The sequence below is a fragment of the Enhydra lutris genome, unplaced genomic scaffold, assembly GCF_002288905.1.
Source record: "Enhydra lutris kenyoni isolate GAN:26980312 unplaced genomic scaffold, ASM228890v2 scaffoldscaffold4, whole genome shotgun sequence".
NCBI classification, from domain to species: Eukaryota; Metazoa; Chordata; class Mammalia; order Carnivora; family Mustelidae; genus Enhydra; species Enhydra lutris.
In genome coordinates this window covers 55,692,054-55,718,276 of record NW_019154088.1, presented here as the reverse complement: position 1 = coordinate 55,718,276, position 26,223 = coordinate 55,692,054, and the positions used below count along the sequence as shown (strand labels likewise).

Sequence of the window (26,223 nt, the reverse complement as noted above, 5' to 3'; positions counted from 1 at the left end):
CCTGCCTCTCTGCCTACTTGTGATCTCTGTGTGTCAAATAAATAAATAAAAACTTAAAAAAAAAAAAAAAGAATGGTACCTTGGCCGGGTCTAACCCAGGGTCTAGAAACAGAACTAAGAGGTTGAGGTTTTCCCTGGAGGTACTAGATTTACAGAAAGAAGCAACAAGAACAAAATCATTCTTGAAGACCACATAAACCTCAGATACTACAGAAATTGCAATGAGCCTAAATACAGGGGTATATATATTCCTGCACAAGTTAGGGGTCAAACTCCAGGCAGCAGCTGGGTTCTCCTGGCCCTGTCAGCAGCAAAAGGTAAACAGAAACAACTTGCTAACCAAAACTCAACCAAAAAAATCAACTTCAGCACGGGACTGGGGAATTCTAATATATTGTCCAGGCTACTAAGCAAAAGTCTGCCTTAAAAGTATTAACTGAAACAGAGATGCCTGGCTGGCTCAGTTGGAAGAGCACATGACTCTTGATCTCCAGGTCATGAGTTGGAACCCCACATTGAGTGTAGAGATTACTGAAGAAATAAAGAAATAAATCTAAAGAAATTAACTGGAACATGAATGTATCATACTACTGAAGTAAAAAGATGCACAAGAGAAGTGAGATGTGGCTTTTGACTCAGTGAACAGCATCTATAGCTAATGAAGGCTCAGAAAGCGTTTTTTATACACTCAACTATATTAAATTTGTATTTTGTTTTTTATTTAAAAAAAGCTTTACTTTTTTTCTAATCACAAAGGTATACATGCTTATGGAAAAATATTTAAATACAGAAATAAAAACTTCACTTTACCCATTGTATTAGTTTCCTATTGCTGCTATAACAAATCATCACACATTTAGTGGCTTAAAACAACAGAGATTTATTTTGTTACCCTTCTGAAGGTCAGAAATCTCAGTGCGCTAAGGTCAAGGGGTCGGGAGGGCTAGGGTTCCTCTGGAAATTTTGGGGGAGAATATCTTTCCTTGCCTTTTCCACTTTCTGGAAACCATCTGCATTCCTTGGCTCATGGCCCTTCCTCCATCTTTAAAGGCAGCAAGGTAGTATCTTTGAGTCTCTAACCCTGATACTGATTCTCCTGTCTCCCTTATTCACTTCTAGGGATTCTTGTGATTACAGTGGCCCCATCTGGATAATCTAGAATACTTTCCCTATCTCAAGGTCTACTGATTTCAATCCCTAATTCCATCTGCAACCTTAATTATCTCTTACCATGTAACATAACATAGTCTCAGGTTTCAGGGATTAGGATATTTTGAAGAGGCATTATTTTACCTATCACACCCATAATTTTACTAAACAGGATTAACCACAGTGAACATTTTAGTGAATAATACTTTCCAGACCACTTTCCATGCATATGCATATAGAAATCTAACTCTATACATTTATTTATGTATGTAGATATATAAAAATTGAATATTACACTTGTCTTTTGCTACTTGCTTATTCCACTTGAGCTCTTGGGAAATGTGTGTGTGTATAAATTTATACCCATTATTTTTAATAGCTATCACTTTATCATTTTACCATTGAATTATGTTTTTTGAGTATATACCATGTGTTAAACACAGCATTAAGTGTTCACTTAATTTAGTCCTTACAACAATATTATGAGCTAAGAGTTATTATTACCAACACTAACCCTTCAGAGCAAGGACACTGGAGGGCATTCATAGAGAGATCAGCTTGCTCAAGAGACACCTCTTCTGTTTAGTGGTAGTACTCATTTGAACTACCCCATAACCATGTTCTTCACCATATGGTGACCTGCTTCCTAGGATATGCCGAACAGATGTCCCTTAGGTTATTTAAACCTAGTGTCCCACTATAAACCATTTTGGCTGTTTGTAATTTTTTACTATTAAAAATAGCACTGATAAACAAGATCATATGCATGTCCTTGGACATACCTATGATTTTTTAAAGAACAATTCTTCAAAGCATTACTATATGCTAAGATTCTTTATATGTATTTCCAAAATGTCCTCCAGACAAAGTATAGTAATTCACACTCCCAGTGTCAACACTTTGAATTATTATTCTTTTTAATCTTAACAATATAATGAGGAAAATGGGCATATAATTTTTTCTTTGCTAATTTCTTTAAATGTTCTTTCACTATATTTTTTGGGATTTTTTTTTTCTTTTATGAAGTGCCTATTCATGTTGTTTGCCCAGGTTTCTATTTGGGAATTGATTAAGTTCCCAAATAGAATGGTTTGGATTTTGTAAAGGTCATCCCATACAGAAGGAACCATGAGTCAAAACAGAAGCTGAAAATACCTCAGAAAGCATGTTCAGGAAAAATAAAGAAAATAGACACAAAAAGTCATAAAATCCAGGGAGCACTGGGTGGCTCAGTCAGTTAAGCCTCTGACTTAGCTTGGGTCATGATGCCAAGGTCCTGGGATGGATCCCGGCTTTGGGATCCATGCTCAGCGGAGAGCCTGCTTCTCCTTCTGTCTACTGCTCCCTCTGCTTGTGTTTTCTCTTTCTCTGACAAAAATATAAATAAGATCTTAGAAAATAAATAAATAAATAAATAAATAAATAAATAATAAGTAAGGTCTTTAAAAAAAAAAAAGCCATAAAATCTAAAACAAATCCAGTAAGGAAGGGGGGGCGGTCACTGAATGCCCCCTTAGAGACTGGCCTCATTCATAGGCAATGGAGAGCAACGTGGTCCATATGAGATGATGAGTGGGAAGAATATTCTGGAGGCAGCATAAATGTTGGCTTGGGGGCGTCCAGTCTAGGTAGTCCATGAAGAGAGGAATTTCTCACGGGTAATGTGCTACAAGGGCTACAGAAACGCAAGGGAAGACAGGAAGACACGGGGGAGTAGAAAGCCGCCGCACCTTGCACGGTTCGCGCATGCGCACTCCGACAGCTGTGCCCTGGCAAAGTGGGGGCGGCACCGCCTCCCACTGCTGCGGTCTCTGGAACCCCCCAAACTACTGGGACTTGCACCCTACTGTGGTGGCCTGAAACTGCCACTCCTGGACACAGGAACAGAAATGGCTTCTTGGCCGTCTCATGTTCCACCCGTGTCTCCGGTGGGCGGAACTTAGGAAACCATCTGGCAAGAGTTACTTGAGAAATCTCTTTTCCTGCCTCTGCCACACCCCGGAGAGCCCAGAAAAGCAGGGAGAGATCTGAACGCCATAGACCGAGTCTCGCAAAAGCGAGACCCAGGAGAGTGTCCCCGGCCGGGATATGGCTCTTCTCGGATTTTCGAACTAGTTTTGTTACCGACGTGCTAGGTCTTCTCCCAGGCAGTCCCGCGGAGTGATTCGGAGCAGAGGCTCAGGGTCCTCACTGAAAAGCAGGAAATGGTAACTACCTCAGAAGATTTTGTAAAAGTTAAATGGGTTGTTGTAAAGGACTAAAAAGGTGCCTGCAATGTAGTAAGCATTCAAGAAATGATAGCTAGTGTCGCTGTCACGATCTGATTTTAGCTTTGCCATCTGCAAACTTATAAGAAGAGGGTTAAGTCATCTTTGCTGATTTCTCGCCGGCCAGAGGAAAGGGGAACTGATCGTTGGCTTCAGTCTGAGCCTGGCGCTGGGCTGAATTTTGGAGATGCAGAGAAAAATAAAGAATATCCCTGCCTCCAAGAGCTCACGGTTTGATAAGAAGAAGGAGGAAAACCACTGATTCCAGGTAAAACGTGCAAATGATAGACTAGATACAAGGAAAGTTCTAGGAGAGTACTGAGATGGGTTTGGCAGCAGAGTGGAAAGATCGATACGGACTCCACTTTAAATCCAAAATTATGCCCTGGGACCGTGGGCCGATCACTTAGTCATCCCTGCCCGTTTCCCAGTCTGGGAAAGCGGAGCTGGCAGAACCGGCCTCACAAAGCCGCTGTGAAATCACAGCTCCTTCTGGAGGACCTGGCACAGAGATGCGTTCCCAAGTGATCCTTATTATGATTCCAGGGCTCCAGACAAACGCCCAGGACCCGAACCAAGATCTGCAAACGCAAGGAGGAAAGGGTGGCTGGTGAGCGGCCCCGCCCTCCCGCATCGGTTAATTACCGCGGCTGAAGTTAAAAGAACCTGGGAGGCCCCCACCCCGGGAGTCGCGCTGGGCCTCGGCGTCCCTGTCGCCCGTGGCAACCGGCCGTCCTGGCTTCAGGCCCGAGAGGCTCCGCGCAAAGCAACAAGATGGCCCTGAGCTCCTGGTCCCCAGAGCTGGGGTTCAGCGAGAAGACGCTGCGGGCGGCGGCCGTCTCCACCGGCCCGTCCCTGGAGTTATGCACCTTCCCCTCCACCCTGGGCTCCTCGGTCGCGACCGCGGCGCTGGAGCAGCTCTTTGTTGTGGGTGAGAAGCTGGCGGGCACCTCGGAGGTGGCCCCTAGCCGGTACCTGGGGGGGGGGGGGGGTCCTCTGCGGGGACCTCTCCGCGGGAACTCGGGGTGTCCCAGGCTAAGGCAGAGCCCTCTCAGACTCCTTGGGGGAGAGAGAGAGGCAGCGCGGTGGGACCCAGGGCTCAGCTCTCTTGCTCTAATGCCACTGGAACGACGTGGCCCAATTCACACTAGCAACTGGTGACAAACTCCAGGCAAAGCCTGGTCTCGGCGGCCACTGCCATTTGCCTGCGACTGGGATGCCCACCTGTATTTAGATTATACATCTTAATTTCCGCTTCTCCCTTCTTTTCTTTGTAAGTTAACTTCCTCCAAAAGTTTGTCATGATAAAGTGGAGAGTTTAATAGGCAAACAAGAAAGGGAGTGTTTAAGAAGCTCCTATTGTATTAGACAAGGAAAATTAAACAAGGATGTTTGGGAGATGCAAACATAGTAACCTTGCCTGGGGACGGGTTAAAATTCTTCTTTAGTTAGAAAGCCGAACCTGTAATCAAGGCACCTAAGTTTAAGGTAAGACAGGGTCCAAGAAAGGGCATTTCTTGTTGAGCTCATAAACCATTTCGGCCCAACAACAAGAGCTAGGTCTTGAACTCTTCTTCGTACTTGATCAGCATGTGCATTTCATCCCAGTACTTCTGTGCAAATATTTTTCTGCTAATAATTTCTGAACTCTCAAAGTTTTTTGTAGGAAGAAACTTCATTAAGCCTCTGGTGGGAATGAGAGGATATGCAGCTCTCCAGCCCATTTGCAAGTGGGAACTTGTGCTCATTCATTCCATTAGAAGTAGGGGAAGGTGAAAACAGGCGAGGCCTGTCTCTTCCTAACACCTGCTTGCTTGCAAACTCAGTAACCGACTTTCACCTGGTTTGAGAGCTTAGTTCATTAAGAGGATCTGAGTTTCCTGGAACTGAGGGCAGAAATTGTTCTTTAGGGGCACCTGGGTGGCTCAGGTCATGATCTCAGGGTCCTGGGATCGAGCTCCACATCAGGCTCTCTGCTTGGCGGGGAGCCTGCTTCTTCCTCTATCTGCCTGCCTCTCTGCCTACTTGAGATCCCTCTTTCTCTGTCAAATAAATAAATAAAATCTTAAAAAAAATTTTTTTTTCTTTACTCTTCTGAGGGGAGAGTATGGCCATTAAGGCTAAAGGCTTTGGAGTCAGACTTGTGTTTGCATCTAGACTCTCAGTGATGGGCTCTGTGACCTTGAACATATGATACACTCTCAAAAGTCAGATTTCTCCACTGTGAAATGGAAGTCATCATAAGATTATAGTAATCAACTTAGATAATGAATGTAAAGCATTAATCTCATCAAACTTATCCCACACATGAAGATGCAGGCCTGGAATTCATTTGGACAAAATCTGGGTAACTTCCTGGCACCAGAGCCAAGGTAAGTATAGCTCCCTCTGTTCTCTGCCTTATATTCATTTTTCCCCTTCCTCCTTTCCATTTGGTACATATCTGGTCTTCATTACCATTACTAACATTTCATAAACCTCTCTTCTTATGTGCTTCCTACCTACAGTGTGTGAGAGAAGAGAGACACCTTTCGTATGTCTGTCTACCTCACGCCTACCAGTTTTACAAATCTTTACTCTCATCTCAGGATTTAAATATTGGCACAGAAGTAAAAATGACATAAGGGACTTTGAAACCGTTAATTAAATGAGTGGATTTTTTGCAAAATATTATATTTATATGTGTACAAGTGTATATACTATGAAAACATTCTCAAACCTACACTATAGGCCTATTATATTTATTCCTTTCATAAAAATTTATTGAATTTTTTTTGTCCTGTTCTATATAAATTCCTTCTTTCTCTCATGAGAGAGGCAAAGATGGAATATCAAGAGGAGTTTGTCCTCAAGAAGCAATAAATATATACCTAAGTGAGAATACTATCAATTAGGAAATACGTTCAGAAGAGATTCATATAAGTACTATAGGAATTCAGGTATCATTTTCAGCTGTGCAGGCATTTGAGCTAGATCTAAAGGGTTAAATAGGATTTGGACCAAAAAGTAAGAGCTTCATTTTCTAATTTTTTTTTTTTTTTTTAGAACAATCACTGCAAAGTGACTATTTTAAATGCAACGAAGAAGCTAGGACCTTTCTTAAGGACATTGCTATCGCCGTTAAGAAATTGGTATGGTATTACCTATGAGAACTATTTTTTTTTCAATCTTTCACTTATTTCTTCATCAACTTAATCTAGCACCAAGTCTATTCAAGATACTTGAATAGATGAATAGGGAAAATATTTATTCCAAGTGAAGAAAATGTTTATCTCAATTCACAAGCATTTGCACGGGTGTTGATCAGCTGGGGAGTGCTGCCTGATGTTCCACAAAGAACCCCAAGTTAAGGACCTGTGCTGTGGATTGGGCGGGGGGTGGGGTTTGCATTGCAGCCTGGTTAGGAGAGCAATACTGGTGATGGCGTTGCTCCATGAAGGGGTGAGCCACATGGGCAAATGCTTGACCCCAATATAGAAGCCATGTGTGGTCCCTATTCACTCAGTTCTCCATAAGCAATTTCTTACGTAACTGCTGAGAGATGACTTGGTACCTGTTCCACTGAGGTACAGTACTGGTCAGTGAAAACAAACCAACTCTTTGTTATGCTCACTGGGCCCCATCAAAGAAATAGTTAAAGAATTTCCTTTTGAAGCGTCAGGTGTGTCTACATGGTTCTGGGTGATATTTACAATGCTTCCCCAGCCGGGTCAGGAGGGTGACATCTCTTCATCTGATTTAAAAATATTGAAGAATCAACTGCATATCAAGTATCTAAAAATGTAGATACGTGCCTCTAAAGGAGTTTGAGTCTGCAGACTGCTGAGAAAAGTGCATCTCCTTGATATTTTTCTGTGATTATATGTACATGAGTATGCAGACTACAGCGTTATGCTCTATAGTCCCGGTTTATTGAATACATGTAAACCCTGGGAGATGGTGTGTGTGATGCCACTGTGGCCCTGTGGAAACTTTCCTCTGCTTTGTTCTTTGAGTTTTATTTTCCTCCTGGGTTTGAAGGGGTCAAGATATTTAGTGTGGCTTATTGAAGTATCTAGTATGTCTCCATGTAATATATGAGCTGTGAAATCTCTTTGCTTTATAAGATGGAGGGATTTATCGCTATTAATTTTTACCATTCTGAAAGCACAGCGTATTTACCCTGGTGGGGGGGGGGTTTAAATAGACAAGTAAAAGGTGGAAAGTAAAAACCACCATGCTCTCAGCACCCTAAAATAATCATAATTAACTCTTTAATGAATGTCTTTTCTACTTCCAGGAAATAGGCAATGCCTGTATTGAAATATTTTTAATAGAAAAGTGATCATGTTATATATACAATGAAGTAATCTGCTTTTTATGACTCGTAAAATATAATGACATTTTCGCAGGTCAAAAAAGAACTATAGGCATCACAACCAATTATTTAAGAGATGATTTACCTATTTTTTTTAAAGATTTATTTATTTATTTGACAGACCGAGATCACAAGTAGGTAGAGAGGCAGGCGGGGGGCGGAGGGGGAATAGCGGGGAAGAAGGCTCCCTGCTGAGCAGAGAGCCCAAAGCGGGGGCTTGATCCCAGGACCCTAGAATCATGACCCGAGCTAAAGGCAGAGGCTTTAACCCACTGAGCCACCCAGGCGCCCCATGTACCTATTTTTTTTCCATGAACAGATTTTTGGATGGTTTTCCTTTTTTAAAATAAGCCTCACCAAAAAAAACAAAGCATAAAAATCCCCACCAGACTATTTGTTTGGATTTATGGTTATGTATTAAAAAATATTGTTCTTTTTATACCTAAACATATTTTTATAGGTATTTTCCATCTTTTAATTAATCAGCTTTTTTCCTCAGCATTACCCCTTTTTTTTGGAGTCTCTCCTTTTAAGTTGAAATTGCATACAAGAAACAGAAGAAAAGATAATTTCTGAGAGGAAAATCAGCAGAGATTAGAAGATGTCTTATCTTAAAAACTGATTATAGAAGAGTGATTTTTCACACTTTCTATTCCAAATAAAAATACGAGCAGAAGGTGTTGAACAGAAATCAAAGCTTGATCTCTAAAAATATTTATAATAGGGCATTGCTTAGGAAATCAATTTTATTAGTTTAATGCCTTAACTTTTTAAATATGTAATTCAAATTTTCAGGAAGAAATGAGAAAAGCCACAATCGATCTCCTGGAAATTGAAAGCATGGAACTCAGCAGACTATACTTTTTACTGGAAACTCTTCCTACTAGCATTGGCCGAGAATTGGAAGGTACTTTTAAGGTTATCAACCATAGAAATTTAGTTTATCTTACAAGAAAATAGAGCCTACTACTTGTAGGAAGACACATTTAGTAGTTAGGTCATGTCAAAATATAGCTAGAAAGAGTGCACAACACAAACAGAGATCCACGATAATTTCCCCTTACATTTTAAGTGGAAAGTGGAAATTATATATATAAAACTTGAATTTATGTAATTTAGTATCTAGATAGACTAACAATGTATAGATCAGCCCATTCCAAATTGGTATTTATTCAATTAAATTAGGCAGCTTGACTCACCTAAACCATTATTCTACTTTCTCTCTATAAGTTTCAGAACTATAGGTGCCTCATATAAATGAGGTATCATGTGATACTTACCCTTTTGTGACTGGCTAATTTCACTTGGCAGGTCTTCAAGATTCCTCCACGTTATAGCATTTGTCAGAATTTTCCTTCATTTTAAGGCTGAACAATATCCCATTGTATGTGTATATGGTTTTTGGTGTATCTCTTCATCCACTGACAGACCCTTGGGTTGTTTCCACCTTTCAACTATTGTGAACAAAGCTGTTATAAACATGGTGATGCAAATACATGTTTGAGTCCCAGCTTCCCATCCTTTTGGGCATATATACAGAAGGAAATTGCTGGATCGTACGGTCATATGGGTTTTTTACTTTAAGTGTTGAGAAACTGCCATGCTGTTTTCCCTGGTGGCTGCAGTAATTTACATTCCCACCGTGATGCCCAAGGATCCCAATTTCTTCACATTCTTGTCAACCTTTGTTCTTTTCTGTTCCTTTTGTTCTTTTAGATACAGCCATCCCAATGGGTGTGAATCGGTGTCATGGTTTTGATTTGTATTTCCCTAACGACTAGTGATATTGAGCATTTTTTCATGTGCTTATTTGGTAATCGGCTTATCTTCTTTGGAGAAATACCTGTTCAGGTCCTTTGTTCATCTTTTAAGTAGGTTGTTTGGTTGTTTTTATTAAGTTGTGGGAATTCTTCCTCATGGACTCTAATGTTAACCCTCTATCAGATGATTTGCAAATATTTTGACCCATTCCATGGTTTGCCTTTTCACCTGATATTGACTATCAATGCACAAAAGTTTCAAATTTCTAAAAAGATGTTGTTTATTCATTTGAGAGGGAGAGAGAGAAACAGACCTCCCTGCTGAGCAGAGAGCCCGAAGTGAGGCTCAATCCCAGGACCCCGAGAACATGACCTGAGCAGACACTTAACCGACTGAGCCACTCATGCACCCCCAAAAGTTTTAAATTTTGATGTAGTCCATTTTATCTATATTTTCTTTTATTGCCTGTGCTTTTGGTGTCCTATCCAAGAAATCATTGCTAAATCCAGTGTCTTTAAGATTTCCTCCTATGTTTTCTTCTAAGAGTTTTATAGTTTTAGCTCTGGCATTTAGGTTTTTGATTTGTTTCTGATTACATTTGGTATTTGGTGTAGGGTAAGAGTTCAGTTTCATTTCCCCTGCTGTCAGGAGTGTTGGCTGAGGCTCACAGCTCAGGTCCTCTACAGGAAAGCCTACAAAAGCTTGACACTGCCCTTGGTTCCTTGTCTCCTCAGGTGCATCCCACGTTCAGGGAGCAGTCACGGTGAAGAATAGAAAGGGCTGCCTCCCTTGCTCAATGGAGAACAACTCCCAAGTGTCCTCACTTGGTGAAGGACACTTACTGAAGGTTACTGCCATTTAACCTCCCCCTCCCCCACCCAGGGGTCTAAATTAAAAACAAACAAAAGCAACAACAGCAAATCACTTTTTAAGTCAATGTTCCACTTGTCCATTTATTGCCTTGCAGCTCCAAATCTACCTTCCTTGCCTGTTAGGAGAGCTGGGCCCATCATTACCCCCTTTACCAGCCAGCACCATGTCGAGCTTTGTCAAGAGAGGGCACTGGAAGGGTACTAGAGGGAAAAGGGGGTCTCCTTCTGGCCCCAGGGTGCTCAGCTTGGCCAGTGCTTGCGGTGCACACAGCTGTTGCTTGTCAGGCTCCCATAGAGCCTGGCAGCTTTCCTCCACCCCCTACCCCCCACCAAGGCAGGTTCCTCCATTCCCCATCCCAGGGCAACTTCCTCCAGGACTTCCTACCTCCCCCCACACCTTAACCAACAACTTCCTCCAGGCCCCCTGGGGCAGCTTCATGGTGGATTGCTACCAGTGAGGCACCACTGTGAGCAGCTTTCCTAGCACTCTTCAGATGGCCTTGCAGTGAGACCTGAAGTGTGGCAACTCCCTGTGGACAGGACCCCTTGATTCTTCCAGAAGGCAGATTTCCATAAGTTCTGCTAGCTCAGCATCTCCTGAATTTATTTGCCATCCTGTGAGGCACAGCCCTCTCCAATGAGGCCTGGATTTCAGGGCTGGAGGGGCTGTTTCCTCAAACTCTTCTCAGCCTTGAATCCCTTAGAGTTCTCTTTTCTCTCTTACTATCCAATCCCTCATTACTCTATTCGTCTCAGGCTTACTAATTCTCTATGTTAAAATTTCCCTGTTCAATTTATAAGATTTCTATCTCCCAATTAGACATGGAATGATAGTTATAAAACAAGATGCATGGTGTTAGTGTGGTGTGCCAGGGAAAATAAAATAAACTCTATATACAGGAAAAAAAAAAGACTTAGAAGAATCTGTGCTGAAGGCAGAATTAAGACTCTTTGGCTTAATTTTCTCATCAGGAAAAATATTTAGAAGGAAAAGCGCATACTAGCATACTAGCTAAAGCGGTTCTTGATACCTACTGAATACCTAACCACATAAATTTAACTGGTCTTGCGTTAAAAAACTTTGCTACTCAAATTGTGATTCTTGAATCAGCAGCATTAGCAGCATCTAAAGGCTTTTTATAAAATGCAGAATCTCTAGATTCTACTATATCAGAATTTGTATTTTGTATTTTGGGGGCGCCTGGGTGGCTCGGTCGGTTAAGCATCTAACTCTTGGTTTCAGCTCAGGTCATGATCTCGGGGTCCTGGGTTCGAGCCCCATGTGGGGCTCCATGTGGAGTCTGCTGCTCCCTCCCCCTCCGCTCCTCCCCTCGCTCATGCACACTCATGTACTCTCTCTCTAAAATAGATAAATAAATTCTTGCAAAGGATCTGTATTTCAATAACATCCCCAGGTGATATATATGCATATTTGAGACATCAAAGTTTGGGAAGTGCAGCTACAACAAACGAACTTAACAAGTAGCCTTGGAGAAATCACTTAGCTCTGTCAGGTGGCACTACCAGCTCGTTTCTAGAGAATTTTTGGTGTAGAAATGGGTAGTCAGTACCTTTTAAACATCAGTATGAAAAAATACTTTCTCCATCTATCGCGCACTGAGGTAGACCTCTGCAGGCTTACGTGATTACACTGATGTGTTATTTGTTGAGAAATAGTTAGTTCTTTAACACGCCGAGTTCCCCAGAAAACAGAGCAGGGGCTTTTGCACTATTATTTGGGAGCACAACCCAAGGGGGATGTGGGCAGCATAAGGAGACCAAAGCAGGAGGAGGGAGCGCAGATATGGGGTGTAACAGGGTGCTGACTGCTGCTGAAAACAAGTCCCTAAGCACGGGAACACGCTCCAAGACACACTGTTCCATCTTCTCCTGTCCCTCATGGGTCCACTGTTTGCCCCCCTCCCACACTTTGGGTTACACGTACACTGGTGTGCACGTTTAAAGAAGTCCCACGGCAGAGGGGACGAGGAGGTCCTGGACAGCAGGTGAGAAGTGGGAAGAATAAGCAGGAATGACGCGCTGCCAGGCCACACCAGTGGGACGTCATTGAGAGCCCATCAAAACCTGGTCCCCACAGCAGCAGCCGAAGTAAGGGAAAGAATTGATCAGTGAGATTGAGGCTGCCCAAAGGGGTAAGAGGCCCCTGCTACAGGGACATAGTTAAAAGAGTATTTCAAAGAAAGACCTATCTTTTTTCATGATTTAGAAATTCAGTATCAAGTGTGCCATTTCTCAAATTTTCTGCTTCCTTTTAAGAATGTGTCAGAGATGCACGCAGATTAAATCTTTTTGAGATAAATCAAATAAAGACGGACATTAAAAGGATGGGTGATGACATACAGTTTCTGAAGATGAGAATACTTGATCTGAAAAGAATTAATGATGCTTTAGGGTATGTATTTTTTTTTTTTTTTTAATTCAGTACTGGCGGGAGTTGGGATCTGTGGCTGGAGTCTGAAAATTGTCTTAAGGGGCCTGTCCTCTGGTCTGAGCTGGTGCGGGCCAAGTAGGAGGTAGATATCACCTGGAGCAGATGACCTTGGCTGGTGAGGGGGGTGTGATGGCCACACAGAGCTGGGAGGAGAGCAAAAAATCTTCAATCCCTGTAGTCCGAAGACCTGTAAAGTTTCAGAGGCCAACTAGCTTCTCAGCAGCTCCTACTGTGTGTGAATCACATGCCCCCTCCAAAGGGAAAGGCACACAGTGGTTTCGGTTTCCACTTCATTAAAGTTAAGTTTACAAACCTCAGCCACTAAAGCAAGAGATCTGGCTGGGTGTCATATTGTAAATACAGTATCAAACCAGATTCAATGTAGCTAGTTTAGTTTCTTAAAGATATTTAGCAGTAAACTGCTGGAGATCTGAGGATCGGTTTGGTTCCCAGCAGAGAATTAATTACAGACTTTATCTGTAATTGAATGAGATGATATATATAACCGCCTGTAGCTCAGATTCTGACTCCTCTTAGTTTCTTTCCTTTATTCCTGAGCTGTGTCACCAGGACTTTACCCCATGGGCCTCCTTTCCTCCACCTGTAAAATGAGGATTGCAAGTTTGAATTTATGCAGCTCACAGAGGAAGAGACATATTCTGAAAGGAAAACCCACAAAACCTTAAGAAGAACTTGCATTGTGTGCAATTCTGTAAGGCTGACGCATAGATACCAGAATGTCAGTTTGTCAGAGGAAGAAATGTTGAAGGAGCCCACATGAAAGAAAGAAATCTTGGGAAGCTGAAGTGATCAGGAGGTTGCTGCGTGCCCGTGCTTTCAACGTGTCAGGAATTAGGTGGAGATCTTGAGGCCCAGGGATGCCTTTCCCCAGTTAGGGCCTCAGAACACCTGTTCTGGGGGATGCTCCTTAAAAAAGAAAGTTCGTGATCACCTAAGCTTGAGAACTCTAACCCCTCGTAGGGATTCACTAGCCACAATCGCCAGAGACAGCTAGGTGAACTAGCTTTTGATTCCTAAACTGATAAAAGGAAAATAATATCCAGGCTGGCCAGCACCAGCACCCCTGTACAGACCAGCGATTCTCAAACTTGGGGATGCATCAGAATCACTTGGAATGCTTCTTAAAACCCAAACTACTAGAACTTTCCCTGGCACCCCAAATTTCCAATTGAGTAGGTGTAGGAGGTGGGAGTAAGAATGTGCATTTCTCACGAGTTGCCAGGTGATACTAATGCTGCTGGTCCTGACCACACTTGGGAGAGTCCCTGTTCTAGAGAAATCTTTATGGAAAGGTGAATGCCAGGCATAAGGTGGGTTGCTTGATGAGCTACTGTCACCCAGCTACAATGTCATTGCATCCATTTTTCAAAGAAAACTTTCCACCAAGATGCCAACACTCTCTGACAGGTGGTCCTCTCCTGGACAGTCCCCACGAAAAGGCAAGTTCTTTGCATAGGTTTTCCTTAGGTCCTGTGTTCAGTGTCTGAGTTCTCTCTTCTCAACCCATCTCAATACACCTAGTCAGGTTTTTTTGTTTTGTGGGTTTTTTTTTTTTTAACTTGTTTTGCTTAGTGGCACTGAAGCTGCTCAATCCTTAGGTTGACTCATTCTTAGAAGGCTTCTTCTACTAGACCCACAAGGCACCCATTACCCAGCCTCTCTAGCCTGGGCTTTTAACTGCATTTCCGTGGTAGAGCTGACTTCTAGAAAATAAACTTAACCAACAACCTGTTTCCATTTTCCTGAGGCTTTGCACACAATCCCCCTGAACAACTGAAGTCTTTAGAGAAAGGGAAAAGGTCTTAATGTTGTAGAAGCTTTTAAAAATGGAAAAATCTAGAAATGGTGCCAGTTGTCTGTCCTTCCCATCTTGCACTGTTAGCCCTGGGTAGATGTTTCTCTTCCTCAGATGGATGTGGCTAGCAACAGAGAGGTGAAGTTAATGTCTTGTCTTGAACTCAGATTTGGCTGTAGCTGGGAGAGGATAAGAGAGTTCAGGTTAGGTTTCAAGTATCTTCTGAACAGTGAAGACAGATTCTACACACTCCTCCCTTGACTCCTGTCCACCAGAGGAGGGCTAGCCCTCTCCTGGGCCCTCCCTGCAGGGCACTGGCAGGAATGGATCGATTGCGTGTTTCAGGATAAGGTGGTTAGAGCAATGCAACCTATCAATCCATTTGTTTGGTCACATTCCATTCACCTGCTTGAAACTGTTTTTGAATCCTTGCATACTTTAGACCAATACATCCCATAGTTACTACCAGGAATGGGCTGGGTGGGTGAGGCAGGACCACATAAAACTTTTGCAGCAGTGAACGGTTGCAAGAATGACATTTGTCTTGTGTTTCCTTCTCAACCAAGTTTAAGAGATCACAAAACCCTCTGAAGTAAGTATTTCTTACAATTTCCCTCTTTATGGTGTTCATCGCCGCAAACAGACTTTAAATTCCTTTCCTAAAAACCATACTTTACATTCCATGAGCCATCCTTCTCTCCTAGTAAAGAGCAAGTGTTGCTGGCGAAGAAGCATGAAGAGTTAGTGTTGACGCTCAACCACACGATGGAAGAAAAAGCCTCTACGACTGTTTACATCAATGAGACCTACACCCAAATACACTTGAAGAGAAAAGAAATTGAATTGCAAAAACAACATCTCAAACAAATAGAGGAACAATTGGAAAAAGAGAAGGAGGAATTTTTGAAAAGAAAACAAAAATTGAATGAAGAGGTAAGTGGCATGATTCATTTAAAAAAACAAACAAACAATTGTATAGAATCTCGGGCAGGAAATTCTCAAGGCTAACAAGTGTTCCATGCAGTACTTCCTATGAACAGTGGGATGGGAATAGGTCAGAGACACAAGCATGCTGGAGCCCCTTAGGGTACACACTGGTCGTGTCCTAGCATCTCCGGTCATGGGAAAGAATATGAGTGATGGGATTTGTAACACTGGGGTGGCCCCTTGCTCATAGGCAGCCTTATAGTGACAAGGACCTTGTGTTCATGGTATCTCGTTGCCTCTGACCATTCTGAGGCCATGTCTTCTATGGACAAGACCAGGGAGTTCTGCCCTGCCAAGCTTTCAGCTCTGACTAAATGCACTGGAACAGAGCAATCTGCAGAAGGCATAGGCAGAGCCAAGAGCTGCAACAGGAAAGACTATTTTGAGACTAGCAGTTTGGGGAAAGTGGATGGGAATGACTACCACATCTTGGTGTCTGCTAGGCTATGTTAATTAAAATTCACCATCAGAGTGGCTTGTGATGGTTCCTCTTTGCTGTGCTTCTGTTACCCCAGGAGAGGCAGGGCTGTCTGCATGGGAGGTGTTCCCAGCAGACTTCCTTCTTCCCCATGTGTGGCAGCCTAGCTCATGATGAGAACTGCAGCTGGGTCCCTGCTGCTGTCCTCTCTGAGATGGTCATGGGCATGACTGTCATGCAGGAAAATTGGCTAGGGCTCACAACCTGGGTAGCGCCCACCGATGTTCCCTGAAGGCACGTGATAGGCTGGGGTAACAGCCTGTTAATTTCCTTTACTTCCTATGAGAAAGGAAATCTCTATTACAGCTATCTGAGTCTTCAAATTTGTAAGCTCTCCCCTAATACAAAACAATTTGCCAATACGATGTCTATGACCGCAAGACCTTGGGAGAAGTCTTTGGCTGAAGAATGAACACAGAATTCTGATTTTCAACAAAATGTGTTAATCCCCAAATTCCATTCCTATGCAACAGTGCCCTGGTGCTGAGCTAATTGGCCATGATCATGTTCATTCTTAAGACACTTTGGGTGCAACGGCTTTGATAGCAAGCCACCCAAATGTATGCTTTCATAACTCTTGGGTAGAAAGTTGAATATGCTTTCTCAGCCTTTATTACTCGTTTAGTTACCTTGTTCTTGATCATTTTACCAGACAAATGCATTGATATGTTTGATTTGGGTCTGACAACTAATCACAATATGTTTGATCTTGGTAGAATGGTAAGAAGTTGTCCAAGACTGTGAGCTGCCCAGTCTTCAGTGATTTTTACTCTGTTTTTAGTCTGCTTTTCTTTCCCATTAAAAAAAGGAGGGAGGATTTAGATTTCCAGATCATTCATCATTTTTTTCTTTGATTTTCCTGATCTTATTAGCACACTGTAAATCTGGTGGCCATTGCTATGATGTTTTACTAGTAGATTGCTATTAAAAGCACTTTGCTTTTAGAATTTGCTATTAATGATCATTGTTTTATTGCTCTTATGAATTTACTGTTTCAACATTTATAATTATAGTTTATTCCTTATAGTTCACTATTTTTCCTGTGATGTTGCAAAACAAGCAAACCCTTTTGGGGGAGACGGGGTGTGTTTCTGTTGTTGTTGACTGACGAACAATGGTATACTTAGACTGAGTCTGAATTAGATAAACAAAATGAAAACATTCCCTAAACTTTGTTCTCAAGTGTTTTGATTGGTTTATCATGTTTATCGCTACAGATTGAGAGATACAGAAAATTCTGTGAATTTAAGAGAGTGGAGACTTATAAAAAGAAGAAAGAATTGGATACATTAAAACTTCAAGAGTCAAAAATGAAAGAAAGAGTTACAACCAGCACAGTGGTAAGAAATAACAAGCAATGTTTTTTTCAAGCTTGTCCAGGGCACCTAGATGGACACTGTGTTAAATATAACCAATAGCAGGTACTTTTTTTAAGGGAGTTAATTTTAACTCATCTTTACGCCATTCCAAGAGGATGTTTTTGACATGTTAACATTTTCTGACATTTTATTTAAAATGTTGTAATGCAACTGTGCTTTCTTCTTCAGGGATATGGTCCGAGGAAGGAAGTTTGGAATGCCTTAGGTTCAAATTGCATTTGACGGACCAAAATATTTTAAAAATGAATTTTCAAAAAGATTTTATTTATTTGAGAGAGAAGAGAGAGGACAACTGGGGTGAGGGGCAAAGACAGAGGCAGAAGCAGACTCCCCGCTGAGCAGGAAGCCTGATGTGGGACTCGATCCCAGGACCCTGGGATCATGAACTGAGCTGAAGGCAGACACTTAACTGACTGAGCCACCCAGGCGTCCTAAAAATGAATTTTTTAAAATGCACTCAGAACTGACCAAATACATACAGAACCATATGTCACATCTCTGTGAAATTGCTTTATTGTACATCCCCAAATGAATAACCACAGGCAAATTCCTCACTTCTGCATGCATGATAATAAAACCGTTTAGTCTCTTCATTTACATTGGCCACAGAAGCATTGATATGAAAAGGGGACTATTTGTCTGAATTAGAACATTCTTCCGTGTTCTGCTCTTCTATTTTTTCAAATTGATAGCATTCGTTGAAATCCAGTACTCCTAAATATTTCATGACCGTTATCCTTATTTTAAAGAAAATGGAAGCTTATGAAGGTGATTTAATGGGAGAGGTAAATGATCATATCCCTTCTGTGTTAATTAAAACAGAAACGCCTACCAATCCTCTATCACAATGAGTTGAATTAATGAGTCTTTGGCGTATTCTGTCTGTACTGAGAGCTACTGGTAAAACTATATGGGGCAGCAGCCATCACATTTCTTACCAGAAACATCACACTTCTTATCAGACACACTTCTTATCAGAATACTCAGTTAATTCCATTATACTTTTTATAGGGTGGTTCTGATTGTCTTAGTTACAGTGTGTCTATCATGATATCCAATTTATAGAACATAAGTAGAATAAAAATTTCTCCCCAATATCTGCCTTTGAAAAATTTTTATCTGTTTTTTAATAGTAGATAGAGAAGCATGAGCGAGGCGAGGCTCGAAGAACGCAGGGGTTACACTAGATAGACTTCATCTGCAGGCCCAAGCTCCTGTCTCTGGTTTGGGCCTCATAAATCTTAAGGAACTCTACCTACCCTGCTTGGGAAGACACAGTATATATTCCTTAACCTGTACTCCAAAGATCTCTAGGATCATTCTGTAAGGCTGGAAGGTGACAAGGATAAACTCACCTCCAGTGTCCTCTCCACCTCCCACAAGCTAACCTGCCCACCCCGACCGACCTTACCAGTGGAGAACAGCATTTCAAGCACAAACTTGACTATCACAGAGACCTGGGGTTCAAATCTGTAACTCTACCAACCTGAAGTTTCCTCACATGTAAAATGGGGTAATAACATTGTCTACTTCAAAGGGCTGGAGCTCAAACGAGGTTTGAGTGTTTTATATTTGGTCAGGGTGCGTGTTAGGGTTGTTACCCACTGAGGTTAGAAAACCCATTTTGGCTCTGGATTGAGACAGCAAGGAATCTCAGGTTAACCTTCATGGGCTGCCCGTGGTTTTGACAACTGTGTAGCTCAGTCACGCTGAGGTGATGTTGCCAGAAAAGGCCAATCGTGTGTGATTCTCAAGGTGGCTCCCATGTCCAGGGCAGGGAGGACTGAGGGCGAGGTGGGCCCGATGTGGGGCTTCACGGGCCCTCAGCATACAGCCCCTAATCCTTTAGACATTGTGCTCATGTTGAGGGCGGTTCTAGGATGACAGACCCTTGTCGACTCTGAAACTAGTTATGACCCAGTAGTGGAGGCATATGGATACGTTAGAGGAAGAAACAGCTGGTGGGGAGCTTTCGGCCACCTGTCTCACCTGGTAAGAATGGGAGCCCCTCTGTGCTCCCCACAGGTGTTTCTCTGAGTCCACACTGATGGTCAGGGTTAGATGGCATTACCCAATCCGCCTGTGGACACTCCACACTGGGGAGCAGGGGAACTTGTCTGATCAGCTCTCTCTCCCCTCCATTCTCCTCCACAGCTGAAATGCAGACCAAGGCTCTACAGATGTTTGCCTCCCCTTTTTCATTTTCCCTTTTTTTTTTTTTTTTTGGAGTAGGCTCCACACTGGCCGTGGAGGCCAACACAGGGCTTGAACTCCCCACCCTGAGATCAATGCTTGAGCTGAGATCAAGAGTTAGATGCTTAACTGACTGAGCTACCCATGTGCCCTTGCATTCTCTTTTCTTTATTCCAAAACTGCATTGTAAAAATATGTTTCATTATGAATTTTCTCTGTTCATACTTCATCCTTTTAAATCATGCTGACATTTTATCACAGTACCCAACTGTAGCATTTCTGAAATACTGATTAAATATTAGGAAAAATTCTCTTCAATATAAGCATATTTCTCAAAGTAATTTGTTTTTATTTTTTTGTAATCCTCATTCTAATATCGTAGAATATTTTGACGATGATTATGAAAATGGAGATTTGTTTGGATTTTTTTTAAAAGGTAGTCAAAATGAATTCATTATTTTGAAAGTTGTTTTTATAATTTTCACATTCTCACTGCTATATTTGGTTGGGCTCTCTCCAAAATGTTGTTTTTTTTCCTGATGATTTCAGGATTATTTCTGCCCAGGTTTGTTTTATGAAGAAACTATTTTAATAATTGTTTTTTATTTGAGCTGAAGGATACCCCCAGTGTAAAAGTTGAATGGGTGTTACATGAGTATTTAGTGAATCAAACACTGTCATGAATCATTTGGTAAAAATTGAGTGCCATCATTTTATTGAATTTTCAATAGGTTCTTAGTGATCACAATTTAGAGATAGCACGACTACAAGAATCAGTAAGACATTGGGAACAAGAGCTCGAGGAAATGAAGAAATCCTGTAAGATACTGGAGGATAAAATGTAAGTTTGATACTCTGTTTTTTAGCGAAGCATTTCTTTCTTTCTTTTTTTTAAATTCTTTTGTATTAGATGAAAACTATATTCTCTTAATTTACTGAAATTTTTGATAGCTTTGTAAAACCACCTCTTCATGTGGAAATTAACCAGTCTTTCAGATGAACAAGAGAAAAAAAAAGGGGGATGAGGCAGTCATTAGGGAAAAGGCAGGGACTCTTTGGAATGAATTATTCTCACTTCAGTTCCTAACTCCCTACAAACAAATATGCTCCCAGGGGAAGGCATTGGCGGGACCTCCTGTAAGACTCACCTACCCTGGCTATGACAGTTGTTCTTAGTTGAGGGGGAACTCACTGAGCTTACTGAGAAAATACAAGGAAGTTTCAGGGCAAAAACTTTGACCCATGGGACTGGGACCATGAACTTGAGGAAATCTGTTCACCCCAATGTGCGTAGTCTCTGCTTCCATGTTTTATTCTGTCTTTACCTACATGCAGTGTCCTGTCATTGGTGAGCCTGTGGCTCAGCATGGCCATTCCAAACCCTCTGAGTTTACCTGTCATAGGTCGATCTGTCTTTGGAGATGGACCTGCAGACTTCTCCCAGGAGAATGGCCAGATTTCTCCTCAGAAGGTGTTTGGCCCAGCTCTGACGAGGAAGGTGGGGTCTTACAGTATAAATGTGCCTTCCAGGCCTACCCCTGGGTTCTCCTGATGGTTTAAAAGACAGATTTTGGACTTGGGTAGATTCCCCAAAAGGCAAGTACATGGATCCCATGTGGAATCTGATTATAATATGGCTTATTCCTACTAGGATCACATGTATTGTAATTAAAATTATATCTTCTAAAATAGCAATGGCACAAAAAATGCTGTTTTACCAACATCTAGCCATAAAATAAGCAATAATCCTTATACTCAGTACCAGATTTATAAGTATAAAAGCTCAAGTAATACTACAATTAAAACTAAGAATAAAAAAAATCTCTTTCTCTGAAAGTGATTCAATCGTTTTAGTTCATACAAATTTTAAAGAAAAACTAGCAAATAATCATGGAGGAAGATACAGACTAGCTCTTATTTCTAAGAGTTATGATTGAAAACCTTGCTACACTGATGAAGTTTTATTTATAAGCAGTCTTCATGTTAGCTAATTTGTTTTAAATATATTTAAGAAAGAAATGAAGATTCGTTGATCCATTTTTTTTAAGATTTTATTTATTCGAGAGAGAGAGCATAAGCAGGGGAGCAGCAGAGGGAGAAGGAGAAGCAGACTTCCTGCTGAGCAGGGCGCCTGATGTGGCTCGATCCCAGGACTCATGACCTGATCATGTCCTGAGCCAAAGGCAGACACTCAACTGACTGAGCCACCCAGCTGCCCCTCACTGATCAATTTTTTTTTAAAGATTTTATTTATTTATTTGACAGAGAACACAAGCAGGCAGAGAGAGAGAGAGAGAGAGAGAGACAGAGAGGAGGAAGCAGGCTCCCCGCTGAGCAAAGAGCCCGATGTGGGGCTCGATCCCAGGACCCTGGGATCATGACCTGAGCCAAAAGCAGAGGCTTTAACCCACTGAGCCACCCAGGTGCCCCTCACTGATCAATTTTTAATGGCACATCATTTTTTTTTCAATTCCAGCTTTTTAAGAGTTTTCATTCATATGGAATCTCCCTGAGGAAAAATACACTTGATTAATTTGGTGACTGAAGTTTTAGGTTATTAATAAAACTATACTTTTCCCTCTTTACTACCAAGCAAATTAAAAGAAAATTCTTGCATTCATTTTGTTTTTCTCCTTTAGTTCATTTTCTCTGTCTATGGAGGTGGGAAAAGGCACATAGGGGCGCCTGGGTGGCTCAGTGGGTTAAGCCGCTGCCTTCGGCTCAGGTCATGATCCCAGGTCCTGGGTTCAAGCCCCACATCGGGCTTTCTGCTCAGCAGGGAGCCTGCTTCCTCCTCTCTCTCTGCCTGCCTCTCTGCCTACTTGTGATTTCTCTCTGTCAAATAAATAAATAAAATCTTTAAAAAAAAGGGGATTTCAGAAAACTTACATACTTAGCCCCTGTCCTCAAAGACTTCATAATCTTATTTGCAAATGGAGTATGCATCCTCTTGATAAGACAACAGAGTATGGGTTAAGAGCAAAATGTGGGGGCGCCTGGGTGGCTCAATTGTTAAGCATCTGCCTTGGGCTCAGGTCATGATCCCAGGGTCCTGGTTCAAGCCCCACATCGGGCTTTCTGCTCAGCAGGGAGCCTGCTTCCTCCTCTCTCTCTGCCTGCCTCTCTGCCTACTTGTGATTTCTCTCTGTCAAATAAATAAATAAAATCTTTAAAAAAAAAAAAAAGGCACATAAATCTTGCTTGGTAGATTCGAAGAGTCAAAACAGTATTGTTTTGTAATAGTCTATAATATTCTTTTAAGAGCAAATTATACAAGTAACTAAAATAATTTGCACAAATTCATCTTCATATTTATCTATAAGCTTTAATTTTTCCTCCATGAAATCTTTAATTTGCAAGCTTGTTACATATTTTGAGGTCCAAATATTGAAGGAAAAACAAAAGTCATTCAGCCGTCTGTATGGGGACAGTTAAGAGTAACCCAAGTTAACCACAAGTCCACAGGAGGCATCGATAGTCTAAACGTTGTTCATTATTATTGATGTCCAACATGATGTGTTGGCAGCATAAAGGCAAATCCAGTGCCTACCTTTCTAAATGGGTATGGTCTTTCTTTGCCATTCAGCTGGTTTTCAGCACTTAGGAAGTAGTGGGTTGGAAGCTAAATCTTGTCTATAAGTGACACGTCATCTGTGACCCAGAGTACATACTTGCCTTTGCAGTGCAGGAGGCTATGAAAAATAGAGACGCTCTCTTAAAAGTGTTGAAATTATTTCAGATGTCATGATTGCCAGTGACTTCCATCCTGCCAAACTGTAATGGTCTAGACTCTTCCTTAAAGTTCTGAAATTCTTAATGGAATTTGGCACACCAAAGGTTTTGGTAGAAACCTTCTTCTTTTTTTTTTTTTTTAAGATGTTATTTATTTACTTGATGTTATTTATTTATTTATTTATTTACAAGAGAGTACAGCGGGAGAGGGAGAAGCAGATTTCCTGCTGATCAGGGAGCCCAATTTGGGGCTCGATCCCAGGACCCCAGGATCATAACCTGAGCCGAAGGCAGAGGCTTAACTGACTGAGCCACCCACACCCCCCACACTTCCACCTCCTTGAAATATTTCCTTCTTGTGGCCTCCCAAACGTTATGTCACTCACTACACTGCTCCTTCTTAGGACCCTTTATTGGTTCTAATTCTTCTTTCTGGCTCTGAATTTTGGAGTTCTTGGCCCTTCTCTATTCTCACCCTCCATACATCCAGTCTTATGGCTTTATATACCCTCTGTATCCCAGTAACTCCCAAATTTATATATCCAGCACTGAGGAGCAAATGCATAGACTCTACAGCTTATTTGACCTCTCCAGTTGGAGGATATCTGTTAGATATCACAAACATAACATGTCCTAAACAGAACTCTTAATTTCCCACCTCACTGAAACAGCTCTTCCCTCAGTCTTCCATCCATTTACCTAGTTACTCCAGGGAAAACCTAGGAATCATCCACCATTCCTGTTTTCCTCACTACCTAACCCTAACCCAACTAACCAGCTAACCTAACCCAACTCAGATGCCAGCCAAATCCCAAGGTGTGTTGTTGCCTTTATCTTCAGAATATATCCTGAATCCAACTGTTTCTTACTGCCTCCACCACTACAATGTTAGTCTGAGCTACGATTCTCCCTTGTGGACCATTGCTGTAGCCTTCTGCATCGTCTGTCTTCCTGTACTGTTGTCTTTCTCCACTAAAGTAGCCAGAGTCATCTTTACAAGATGGAAATCAGTTCATGTCTCTCCTCTGCTTAAAAAAAAAATCCTCCCCCAGTTTTCTCTGAACTTGTACTTTGTCCTCAAGCCCCTACATGATCTAGTCTCTGTCTACCTCTCTAGCCTTCTCATAATCCTCTCCTCGTCAAATACGCAAAACTTGTTCCTGCCTCAGAATATTATCACTGGCTGTACCTTCTATGTGAAAAACTCTCTTCATATCTTCACCTATCTGGCCCCTTCTCATCATTCAGGTCCTTCACAAGTCATCTCAAGAGGCCCTCCCTTACCACCTGTCTGAAAGCATTCTTATTCTCAGGGTTTCTCTGTCCTTCACTCTACTTTGTATTCTTTAAAGCACTTAACACTATCTGAAATTTATTATTATTATTGCTTTGTAACTTGCTTATATTCTCAGTACTTCACTAGAGTGTAATTTCCATGAGGGTAACAACTTTGAACTATATCTCTAATACTTATAACACCTGCAGAGTACAAGTGTCTGATAATTGTTTCTTAATAAAGACAGAATGTATTACTTCATCAAAAGTAAAATTTTTTGCTTATTTTAATGAACATATAAATAAATGTGTTGTATAGGAAGATGGGGGCTGTAAGTTTCTGGTATCATAAATAATTGTGGCTTTGCTGGAAAATATGCCCTAATATGAATCTGTTTGGCTTCCTTTGATCATAGACAATTTTTTGTGAATACAAAAGAAAAACTGGAAGATTCATCTGGTTTTGAAAAAGAGGAATTCTTGCAGAAGATAAAGCAGGTAAGAAGATGGAAATTAGGACTTTTAGGTTGTAATTCTTTGCAGTGGTTTTTTTATTTTTTTTTTTAATGATATCGAGGTATGTACCCTCTATCCCTACACTTTGAAGAGTTTTGATCAGGAAAGGATGCTGTACTCTGTCAAATGATTTTTCAGCATCTATTGAGAGCATCATATGGTTCTTGTTCTTTCTTTTATTAATGTATTATATCACATTGATTGATTTGCAGATGTTGAACCAACCTTGCAGCCCTGGAATAAATCCTACTTGGTCGTGGTGAATAATCCTTTTAATGTACTGTTGGATCCTATTGGCTAGTATTTTGGTGAGAATTTTCACATCTGTGTTCATCAAGGATATTGGTCTATAATTCTCTTTTTTGATGGGATCCTTCTCTGGTTTTGGGATCAAGGTAATGCTGGCCTCATAAAATGAGTTTGAAAGTTTTCCTTCCATTTCTATTTTTTGGAACAGTTTCAGGAGAATAGGAATTAATTCTTCTTTTAATGTTTGGTAGAATTCCCCTGGGAAGCTGTCTGGCCCTGGGCTTTTGTTTCTTGGGAGATTTTTGATGACTGCTTCAATCTCCTTACTGGTTATGGGTCTTTTCAGGTTTTCTATTTCTTCCTGGTTCAGTTGTGGTAGTTTATATGTCTCTAGGAATGCATCCATTTCTTCCAGATTGTCAAATTTGCTGGCGTACAGTTCTTAATGTTCTTATAATTGTTTGTATTTCTTTGGTGTTGGTTGTAATCTCTCCTCTTTCATTCATGATTTTATTTATTTGGGTCCTTTCTCTTTTCTTTTTGATAAGTCTGGCCAGGGGTTTATCAATCTTATTAATTCTTTCAAAGAACCAGCTCCTAGTTTCATTGATTTGTTCTATTTTTTTGTTTTGTTTTGTTTCTAGTTCATTGATTTCTGCTCTGATCTTTATTATTTCTCTTCTCCTGCTGGGTTTAGGCTTTTTTTTGTTGTTCTTTCTCCAGCTCCTTTAAGTGTAGGG

At 41.3% G+C, this 26,223-nt stretch overlaps 1 protein-coding gene across 1 annotated transcript in view; it reads left to right on the top strand.

Moving 5' to 3' along the window:
• Positions 1-4,190: 4,190 nt before the first annotated feature.
• LOC111158341 (coiled-coil domain containing 175) overlaps positions 4,191-26,223 on the top strand; it is a 66,001-nt gene continuing 43,968 nt past the window's right edge. The window contains exons 1-8 of the mRNA XM_022520320.1: positions 4,191-4,347; positions 6,462-6,547; positions 8,569-8,680; positions 12,684-12,819; positions 15,379-15,607; positions 17,357-17,479; positions 20,443-20,552; positions 25,135-25,216. Of these exons, the coding sequence (XP_022376028.1) occupies positions 4,191-4,347; positions 6,462-6,547; positions 8,569-8,680; positions 12,684-12,819; positions 15,379-15,607; positions 17,357-17,479; positions 20,443-20,552; positions 25,135-25,216 (1,035 nt within the window). The remainder of the gene's footprint in view (positions 4,348-6,461; positions 6,548-8,568; positions 8,681-12,683; positions 12,820-15,378; positions 15,608-17,356; positions 17,480-20,442; positions 20,553-25,134; positions 25,217-26,223) is intronic.